Source organism: Coffea eugenioides, chromosome 6 (genome assembly GCF_003713205.1).
Source record: "Coffea eugenioides isolate CCC68of chromosome 6, Ceug_1.0, whole genome shotgun sequence".
Classification (NCBI taxonomy): domain Eukaryota; kingdom Viridiplantae; phylum Streptophyta; class Magnoliopsida; order Gentianales; family Rubiaceae; genus Coffea; species Coffea eugenioides.
This window is the reverse complement of record NC_040040.1, coordinates 54264391-54276165: the sequence shown is the minus strand read 5'-3', so window position 1 is coordinate 54276165 and position 11775 is coordinate 54264391. Positions and strand designations below refer to the sequence as shown.

The following is an 11775-nucleotide window of genomic DNA, read 5'->3' as shown; positions in this document are numbered from 1 at the left end:
CTTGAAACATGAAATCATGCATCAATATAACTTTAGAATTAAGCACTTTAAATGCATGAATTATCAAGAAAACTCCCTTTTTTGCTTCCTTATAAGATATTTTGCTCTTGAAGCCATTTGCAAAAAATCATTGCCATTGCCACCTATAAAACACACAAAAAATACTAATTAAACAACTTAAACTTACTAAAAACAAGAAATCGTTGGGTTGCCTCCCAACTAGCGTTTCTTTATAGTCATTAGCTTGACTATATCACCTCATTTTTCAAGGAGGTTTAGTTAACGAATAATCCACCATTTTAGGCCGTAATGGATCATTAAAAGGTAACTTTATAGTAAAAGTCACATGTTCTAATGATATGAGAGATGGAAATAACTTACCTATCCCAAGTCTTTCATAGATGTTACCTTGAATATATACCACTTGAAAACTTACCAAAGGAAATGCAATGAGAGTATCTTGGGCAGTAATACCCTTAGAACCTATACTTTCAATGCACTCCTCAAGAGGGGTGAAAAATGAGTCATTAAAACTCTTCTCTTGAGACTCAAAATTAGTTTCAAAGATATTATCATGTGAAATGGATATTTGCTCATTAAAACGCACTTGAGATTCATCATTTTTATCAAAATACAACCCATTTTCACATACAACATTCCCACCATTCATGCTAGAATCATTTTGTAAATTATTAGCGGAAATAACTTCACACAATGCATTCAATTGCTCATGTATTATCCCAAAGTGAGAAGCTACTTCATCTATTCTTTCCTCAATCCTATCAAAACGGTTGGAAGTTGCATTTGCTAGCTTTTCTATTGCTAAATCAAATTGATTAGAAAAATTTTCTACAGCTAGCTCCCAAGATGCATTAGAATCATTAGCTAATGGTTCATTTTCTAACTCCCAAGGTAGAGGTGCATTAGCTAACTTCTCTATTGCCAACTCCCAAGATAGTTTTGATTCATATTGGACACTTTCAGGTTGGTAATCATAAAAATATGAATAATCACTATAAGTATATTGATTATTCCAACCATAAGTATTAGCACTATATCGATCAAAACAGGGATTGTAATGCTCTAATTCATCATAATAATCAACATTTTGTACTTGCATACATGTATCGGTAGCATGATAACTTCCACACAAGTCATAAATCACATGATAAGAATTAAAAGCATTAACATTCCTTCCTTGCTCAATTTCATGCATAATTGTGTCCATTTGAACTTGTAGCATCATAACATCAAATTTAGCCTTTAAGCACCTTAAACCATCTTCAAAAGACATACATTCAGTAAATTCTTGGTTACCTCTGTTAAAGGAGCTCTGCACTTGGTAACCATCCATTGCCAATCTTCCACTTCTCAAGCATTGTCCTCCAAATTGACCTACCCTCCTTATTACCTAAAATTGCTTTTAAATAACTTAAGAGCAAGAGTAGTAAGAAGAATAGGTAATAAAACACATATACACATAAAACGCTAAAAATAACAGAAAATAACTTCAAACTATAACTAATAAAATGTCTAAACTAATAAAGTTGCTCTTCATACCGATATTGCCAAATCTTCCCCGACAACGGGGCCAAAAACTTGACGGGATTTTAATATACATATAAGTTAAAAAAAATCAAATTACACCCGTTCACTGCAAGTATACAGGTCAACTAGTAGTTTAGAATATATATCGGGTCGATCCCACAGGAAAGAGTGAACAATTACCGGCAGTACTAAAGCTTCTCTATTATTTAGACTATCAATGAATTATAACAAATTTAACCTACTGAAATTATACAAAATAACAAGTAAAAGCTCCTTAGGTTGTGGTATCCCTAACTACTCATGCAAGTGCTATATTTGGATCATTGAGTACTACATCTAGGCTAGTTATGGTGTAATTTTCTTATGCATTTGAATCCTACTTTCGTAGTGAATCAATTATACTTATAACTAATCCATACCTATTCTCATGGTTATGAAATTAGCTACAAGTTCATTTTTTTCAGTGAAATTACATGAAATGAATCACTAAAAACCACATAGGTGCACCTCTACTTTCGTGAGTGTACTCCCTATATTTAACACTTCTTGAACTAGTGTTAAATCTCAATTTTCATTGCAGAAACAACACCTTAGATAATCACAATCTATGGTACAGATTAATCATAATTTAAAGAGCCAAAGTGCTAAATAACTTGCCCAAATCATAGCAATCAAATATCCACATAATAAACACTAATAATTATAGAAAGTTCAACCAAACTCAAGGCATAAACTTTAGAGACACATATTGAACACAAAATCCAGAACTTGTATATTAACTAAATTTGGAATCAAATACAAAAGATTAAGAGTTGGAGAAGAGATAATCCTTGTCACATGAGGTTCAACTCCTCCTTCTTCATCTCCATCTTCATCCTAATCTAGCTAATATACAAGAATGGATGAACTATACTAGTCTACACTAAAACCAATCTAACACTCAGAAGATGTAAGAACTACATTTCTGCACTCCAAGCTTCTCCCGTATGTCTCTCTATATCCCCCTTCAATCTTGCAAGCTTTGGCTATATAAAGGTGAAAGTTGGTCAAGAAGTGAGGTTTACACCTCCCTTTTACAGCTGGAAATGTTTCTCACACGTCTAGCATCACATGTGATTTAGTGGAGGTGAAATTGAGTTTTTTGCATCAAGAGCAGACTTCTCTGACCACAATCCGGCCAGAAATCCAGCCAAGTTCCGGCTGGATTGCTACAGTGAATTTTTGTGCACTTTTGTTCAATTTTCAGCTCTGTTCCGATTTTACGTCAACTTCAACTGAACTTTTATTGATGATAAAAACTGATTTAGTTCTTGACAAAAACATGAAACTTGTAACCCTTTGAGTTAAATTTCCAATGCATCAAGAATCACCTCATTTGATCTGTGTAGGCTGAGAAATGATCGAAATACCCTTGACTGCTCACTGCCCTGTTTCAGCTTCGACCAATAGCAATTAGCTACTATAATTCAGCTTTTTGACCTGGAGAACCTTCAAACTGGATTCAGATGTCTTCACCAAAGTTGTAGATCTATCTCTTATCTTCAAATTGGTTTAAAACGTATCTCAATCCGATCATTATAGCTCAAGTTATAGCCGAAATACGAAAATATGTCAAAACTGTCAAAATGTACAAAATCCAAGTAAAAAGTGATAAAAACCTCATTTAATTGAACAAAAGCATTTTACACCAATTATAGCCAAAATGAATTATTTTCTTCCAATAATGTAACTAAAGTGACTAAAAATAATATAAAATATTATACAATTATTACGTAAATTAGTCACTTATCAGGTATGGTTGACAGATGGGGATAAGAATACGAGGTTATTTCATGCTTGCGTGTCTGAACGGCAGAGGAAGTCGGTGATCCATCGAATAAAATCACAACGCGGGGAGTGGCTGGACAGGGAGGAAGATATTTCTGAGGAGGCAGTTTCTTTCTTCCATCACCTGTTTTCGGATCAACCAGGGTTGAGTTCCTCTCCGGTGCTGGATGTGATCCCCAAACTGATATCTGATCAGGATAATCTCGATTTGGAGCGGCACCCCTCTCTTGAGGAGGTTAAGGACGTGGTGTTCTCTTTGGACCCTGACAGTGCTACTGGGCCGGATGGGTTCTCGGGGAGGTTTTTCACCTATGCGTGGGAGATTGTTGGAAAGGATGTGTATGACGTAGTAGGTAGCTTCTTTGCTGGTTTGGAGCTGCTAAGGAGCATAACGGTCACTTTTATCGTCCTCATCCCCAAGGTGGGCTCTCCTCAGGATTTCTCGCAATATCGACCAATTAGTCTTTGCACGTTTGTGAATAAGATTATCTCCAAGCTGCTGGCGAAGAGATTAGCAAGGGTGCTGCCGCTCTTGATTTAGGATAACCAGAGCGGGTTTGTTCAGGGGCGGCAAATCTCGGATAATTTTTTATTGGCCCAAGAGCTAGTTTCCGGTATTCGGAGGGCGAATAGAGAAGGAAACGTGATCCTTAAGCTGGATATGGCAAAGGCCTACGATAGGGTGTCCTGGAATTTTTTGATGCAAGTGATGCGTAAGTTTGGTTTCGGGGAGAGGTGGATTGACATGATATGGCGGTTAGTGTCTAGTGTGTGGTTCTCAGTGATTATTAACGGGATACCGAAGGGGTTCTTTACATCTTCCAAGGATCTGCGCCAAGGGGACCCCATATCACCAGTCTTGTTTATCTTGAGGGCGGAGGTCTTATCCCGGTCACTAAATGCACTACTGGCAGATAGGAGATTTGTCCCATTCAAGGTTCCCAGAAGCTGCCCTAACATTTCTCCTCTCGCATACGCGGATGATGTGATGATTTTTACTAGCGGGTTGAAAAGGTCCTTAAAGATGGTCTTGTGCGTTGTGGAAGCCTACTGCAATGTGTCGGGGCAGTAGGTGAACCTCCAGAAGAGTTGCTTCCTAGTACATCGGAGGCTCAACGCGGTTAGGAAGCATACCATCGCCAAGATTACGAGTTTCAAAGAGCAGTCTTTCCCCATTAAATATCTTGGCTGTCCACTCTATGTCGAAAGGGGCAAGTCGATCTACTTCTCGGGGGTTACAGAGTCGGTATCCAAGCGGGTGCTGGCGTGGAATAGTAAGTTGTTATCTTATGGTGGGAAGCTGACTCTTATCAAGAGCGTGTTGGCATCTATACCAGTTCATATTTTGGCTGCCATGACTCCCACGAAGGGTTTCTTTCGACGTCTGGAAAAGATCTTCGGAGGATTCCTATGGGGTAGTTCTGATTATGATTTACGGGTTCATTGGATAAAATGGAGTTCAATTGTAGGCCGGTAGAGGAGGGTGGTGTGGGGATACGGGCTACAGGCGGTCTATGACGCTTTCTCTATGAAATTGTGGTGGTCGTTCCGCCAAAATGTGTCCTTATGGGCACGTTTTATGCGGGGAAAATATTTACGGGGAGGTCATCCTTGTGAAGCTGAACAAGTTAGGGGGCAATCCCACATATGGCGACGGATGGTGATGATCAAAGACCAAACGGAATAGCACATTACATGGGTTTTGGGAATGGGGAAGTGGATTTTTGGCACGGGGCCGGTGTGCGATAAAGTGGAAACTTTTGGGGTACACGCTGTGGCACACTTTGTTGACCAACGCCGGTGGAACGTACACCTGTTGCAGCAGTGGCTACCTCGGGTTATTGTGTCAGACATCTTACGTATTCCTCCTCCTGTGTCCCGACGGCCGGATTGCATAGTGTGGGCCTTGAGCTCCTCTGGCTCGTTTACAGTTTCTTTGGCGTATCAGGTGGTGAGCCAACCAGCACCTAGGTCAATGTTTTTCGCAAATATATGGCATCCGTTGATTCCAGCGAAGGTGTCTTTCTTCATGTTACGTTTGCTGGGGTCCCGACTTCCAGTCATGGAGATTCTTCACCGCTTTCAGGTACATGGCACATCTCGCTGTTGGTGTTGTAAGGAGCCAGGGGCGGAGTCCCTAGACCATATTTTCTACACTGGAGAGATCCCTTCACAGGTTTGGCAGTCATTTGACGGGAGTGATGGAAGCCTCGGTCCAGCTTTTACGGTATGACATATGCTAGCTAAATGGTGGTTGAGAGCCACATCAAAACCCGCTTTGAAGACAATATATCGGATTCTACCTTGTCTAGTGTGTTGGCATCTCTGGAGGGCTAGGAACATGATGCTTTTCGATGGCAAACGGGTGACAGCGGTTGGCATTCACTTGCGTATACTCTGGGAGCTACGAGAAATTTTGTGTGGGCGGTTTCCCAATCTTGCCTCTGGTGGTTTATCTTGGCATTCTCTTCTTGATTTAGTGGTCAAGAGGGACCGTTCCGGTAGGATTTCCTGGCACAAATGGAGCAGGTCGTAGCTTATGATCCCTAAGTTGAACGATGATGGTTGCTATCAGGTCAATCCGGAAAGAGCAGGCGAGGTGGTATTTTAAGGGACCCAGAAGGGCGTTTTATTGTTGCCTTTGCGAAGGTGTTTGATGTAGCTAAGAGTTTGTAGGCAGAGCTGAAGGCAGTACTTGAGGGGGTGAGGCTTTGCGTACAACGAGGATTTGCGGAGGTGCACGTGGAGTCAGACTCTTTGCTACTGGTTCGAATGTTCCACGCCGAGGTCGGGATACCTTGGTGGTTAATGCGCGATTTTGAGGAGCTCTTAGCTTTACGGCATCATGTGCGGGTCATGACGCACTGTCTTCGCGAGACGAACAGGTCTGCGGTTGGTCTGGCTATGGAGGGCATTAACTCAGGCAGCAATTGGGTTTTCGAGTCGTGGGGGCAGCTACCCCTAGAGGTTCGCAAAGATATCTCTATGGATCGGCTAGGTGTCCCGTCTAGTAGGATTGACTAGTGCTCGTCAGGAGTAGTGCAGTGACTCATAGAGGTACGGTTTAGGCCCCCCTCCTTGTATCCCGTCTTTTCAGTATGAGCAATAAAATCAAATATTTATTAAAAAAAAATAGAGCTTGAAATGGAATTAAATTTATTTAGTATTTTACCGCTAACAACTTTGACCCCATTTAATGGTTAAAAAAAAATAAAAGAGATGTAGAGATTGGGATTGGTTCCTTAGTGTGAAAAAGGAAAGTTCCTCTAAAGTAATGCTGCGTGAAATTCTGGATGCATATGAAATTAGAAATGTGATAATTTTGCGATTCATTCTCATTCATAATGAATTTCTTCGATTCTATATAGAATCGCAATTTTTTTCGTTCAGTACGTAAATATTCTTTTTTTGTCATATTGATGGCTTTGCTTTTAAGATTATCTACATGTCGGTGGTTAGTAATATTGACAAGATTAAAGGTCATGGAAAATGTTACTAATTTTAGGAGAAATTATGTATTGTAAAAATGGTTTAATAATTTTCTACTAAGCATAACTACTGCATACAAAAAGAAAAGATATTTTATTTTATTTTGCTTTGATTAGAAGAACTTGTACTGATAATAAAGGAAATTTCAATTCAACAATCAACGTACACATGATTACAGTAATTTTTTAGTCAATTAGACTAATATATGCCATAAAGTAGTAAGATTTAGTCATTTGTGAATTGATCATTTTAACAGTTTACATAACATTCATCTATAAAAAATTATGATTATTATAAAATGACATTTTATAATAATTTACATACCATTTGCCAATAAAAAAAAAAAGAGTTTGATAGAAAAAATATGGATACAAATCCATAATGTAAATGATACAAAGTATGTTTGAAAGTCACGGAGCTTAACATATGGGTTATTTGACTATAACTTTCAAAGATTATGCTACGTTAATACAACTTTTATTTTTATACTTGTGACCCAGAAAATAAATTTATTAAAATTTTACCATTTTATTAAATTCATAGGCATTAATATATGAAAATTGTGATGTATAAGTAAGTGCTATTTTATATACAACTCGAAAAATTTGTTGTTATTATAATACAACTTTAACTTTTATACTTGTGACCCAGTAAATAAATTTAGTAAACCTTTATCATTTTATTAGACTCATAGGTATTAATATATGGAAATTGTGATGTATAGATAAGTGCAATTCTATATATAACTCGAAAGATTTGTTGTTATTGTCATCCAAACTTTCTAACCTTTCACAAATCCAAAAATAATTCAAATTTTATAATATGACAAATTATTCTTACATATTTTATAAGGTCATGTGCAAAAAAAAAAAATAGTTTTCATAGTATATTTAAAATGCTTAAAACATATAACATTTATAAATGATACATACAATTGTGTATCATACATTTACATTACGAGTAATTACTAACTATAATACTAAGTTTCAATCATTAATAAAAAATCTCAGCATTATTTCAAATAAACTTCCTAATACTTGTTACATATTAGTTTTTTAAGTAAAATAGCAAATTTATACCACAAACTAGTAGGTTTTGACCACTAACCAAATTTACTATTCTATCAACAATATTTACTATTAATCTATAAAAACTTACTATTACTTGAACTAAACTTACTCTCCAAAAAGTAAGTTTCGGATATAAAATAGTAATTATTTTAAAAAAAAAAGTAAGTTTCATATTTATTCCAATTTACTTTTTGAGACATAAAAGTTACTAATTTATCGAGTTAACTTACTATTCTTTATGTAAAACTTACTAACCAAATTTTTAGGTACTATCTTATTTAGGTGACCAGTCCAATAGGTAATCAAATGGTCGCTAAAAGTGTTTTTATCTATTATATCAGGTAAAAACAGTTTCGTTACCATAACAATCGTTACTTTAGACTTTTTCATATATATATATATATATATATATATATATATATATCACTTGGAGCAGTTATTTTAATCAGAGTTGTTATTCATTCCTACGTGACATGCTTAATTGAACAGAATTAATGGGTTATAGGTCACTTGGATTTTACCTATATTGAATCCTATTTGGATTGTATTATATATTTAAAAATTATCTCTAATTTTAAAATAACTTTAAAAAATAACTAATTTTATCTTAATAATATCTGCTTTTATCAAATTATTACATAGAACTATAGTAAAATCTTTTCTAAATCACAATTATTGAAAATTTATATATCTCATAAATTACTTACTTTCACCACCATATCGTTGATTAATATTCAAATTATTCATCATCTTTTCCCTTATTATTATTATCTTATAAAATACAAAATTTTAATTATCTAAAAAATATTTATAAAAAAAAGAAAATCCACCAAGTTTTAATATGGGGTACGTTATTTGATGTATACTATATTACGATGAAAGTATGTAAACAAATTTTTAAAAATTAGTAAATAATTGAACATTTAGAATACATTAAGCTTTTAAAGTTAATATGAATGAACATGTAAGATTGTTGTTAATTTTTATATTTAAATTATTCATATTTGTATAAATTCACAATAAATAAATAAAAAAGATCGTGCTAAGACACGGGCAAAATTCTACTTATGTAAGAAGTAAGAAGAATAATCAATTGCAAAGTACCATGTGTTTCATTTCAAGGGTTGACTAGTGAACTTTTTTAAGTCAATTGTCCCATGATCATGGTCTAACCACCCACCTGAATTTTACTTATGTAAGAAGTAAGAAGAATAATCAATTGCAAAGTACCATGTGTTTCATTTCAAGGGTTGACTAGTGAACTTTTTTAAGTCAATTGTCCCATGATCATGGTCTAACCACCCCCTGAATTTTGGTGATTAACCCTAATTTTAAACTTTACTACTTACCTATTTATTATTAAGAATCCCAACCGCATACTCCTTGGATTTTTATACAATAGGTTGATTGGAAATAATTTGTACAGCACTGGCCTAATGCATGTTGGAATTGCTTGGTTTTATAACCCCAATAATTGCATCTTCCATGACTTCGCCTATCGTAAGTCAAAGGTTTTGCATCACATTTTGCTTAAACAATTTATCTAAAAAAAAAAAATCAAATTGCCCTTAGAATTGAGGACGTTAGACTATACCATAGAGATAAGGTGAAGGATTTTTTTGCCATTTTCCTTACTGGAATAGGGTAAATTTGCTCATATGTCCTTCAGCATTTATGAACATTTTGCTTTGTTTTCAACTTATACTTTCTTCAATTTCAATCTCGAGTAATAATTTTCAATTTAGATTTGGCAGGTTAGTTTCTTGACAAATCAATCATGTATTGACCCATGAGTTTCATAAAATTATCAAACTTATGATGTATAAGCTCTGTGAAGAATGGACGGTATTACATGATTACATCACCAGTAATTGAATGGGATATATACACAGTCCAGTGGTCAAGGGGCTATGTTTTTGAAGGCACTGAAAGTTATTCAATCTGAAATTTTGCCACATCACTTTGGCTAATTCATTTGATTTTTTCTTTTTACTTACTTATAGTTGTCAACTTGTCATTCTGTAACAGAAATATATTTCCAAAATATAAGATGGTAAATAGAAACCAAGTTTCAGAAACTTAATACAACAATTATTGTAATCAGCATCACAATTTCTTAATTAACGTAGCCATTTTTTAGTAAGAAGTCATTTTTTTATTTTTTTATTTTTTTTCCTATGGAGATTTTAAACCTTATAAGAAGAAAAAAGAGGAGGAAATGATTGACAATCAATCAAAGATCTTGCAATTGACTAGTTTTTTTTTTTAATTTAACTAGTAAGTAGTAGTATATAGCACGGCTGAACTGTCCGGTTCCGGAAAATGCGAGGCTGAACATTTCCACCATTATCCAAGTACGGCCCATTTTAACTTGGGCTTAATTTTTTGTACCCATATCAAATCAAGCCAATTTGTGGTGATGGCGTGGACCTAGTTACGTATATTAAAAGGGCCATCTCTTACGGAAGCCAAGTTTTTTGCCAAGTTTGTCTGCTACAAGTTTTTTAAAAACTTTAATTACAGTAATCTCAAAAAACTTTTCAAAGTTTTTAAACTATACACTTCAAAATATTAAAAAAAAACACACTTCAAAAATTTTTTAAAAACTTCTATAGTAAGCTACAATAAAGTTTTAGACAAACACAAAAAAAACTCACCTTCCAAACGGGCATATAGGATAAATTACTTATTATCCTCGTGTGGTTTTACATAATACTAGATAAACCTCTTAAAGTTTTAAAATGGTCACATAACCCTCGTGATTTTATGTAAATTGTAAAGTAGAAAATAAACATAATGTACAATCAATTACAGTATTTATACCAAACACATTTTAAAAGAGTATGTGATAAAGTCTTAATATCCATGTAACACCCTTATAATTTGTATAAATATTCACTTTACTCCCTTGTGATTTTTACATTTATCCACATAATCTCCCTATACTTTTATACAATGATGAGAATATAAAGACCAAGACCCATTCAAGCACATGGGGAATTGGAAGATTCAAGTGAAGACTAGTTGATTGCACGAATGCTTGAGTTTAGTAGGATTATTTGATTTTCCTCGTTGATTTTGGTTATTTCTCGTTTTAAAAAGTCTAGGTAATTAAGATAGTTTAATTGCGGCCCATTTGTTAGTAAGTAAGGCCCAAAATCTTTCTTAAGTATGTAGGGTAGTTTGGTCAACTTTTGGATTAGGGTTAATGCTTGTAAGGGCTATAAATAGCCCCACTTCCTCTTTGTTTGGGATCAGTTTTTGACTATTAAATACAATTAGTGAGTTTTCACTTTCTCTTTGGCAAGAGAGTTTCCTTTGAATACTTGAGAATCTTCTCAAGTTATTCACCCGAACTTATCAATCGAGTAACTCCTTGGTTGTGGCGTTCCTCTACTATAGTTTGGTTCGCTAATTCATTAGGTAACGGGTTGAGATAATATCAATAGTGTTCGTTATCTCGGGGATTAGATTTGGGTCAAATTTCCGCTGCTAAACCGTTGGTGATTCGTTGTCCAGATCGCGTCAAGTGAGTATCACATCATACAAGGTTTGAGGGGGGGGGGAGAGGGAAGAGGAAAAAGGAGGAAGAGGGAGGGAGGGAGGAGGAGTAAGAGGCAGGAGAGAAAGAGAGAGAGGGAGAAAGGAAAGAAAGGGAAAAAAAAAAGTCAGCGAGCCTTGATGCTAGCACCGGTGGAGTGGCGGCTATTGGTGGAGGACCTGGAGGTGGTGGTAGATTGAGTTGTGGGGAGGAAGAAGAAGAAAGAAGGGAAAAAAAATTTTGTACGTGATTGGCCATTTCAGGTATGCATTTAAAAAAATTTTGGAGAATTTTTTGAGA

The 11775-nt window shown here is 35.3% G+C and overlaps 1 protein-coding gene across 1 annotated transcript; it reads left to right on the top strand.

Annotated features, from left to right (window-relative positions):
• The first annotated feature begins 2869 nt into the window (after positions 1-2869).
• On the top strand, positions 2870-3916 carry LOC113774459. The gene is made up of 2 exons (XM_027318990.1): positions 2870-2878; positions 3341-3916. The coding sequence occupies exons 1-2, from the start codon at positions 2870-2872 to the stop codon at positions 3914-3916; spliced, it is 585 nt and encodes a 194-aa protein (XP_027174791.1).
• Positions 3917-11775: the final 7859 nt, after the last annotated feature.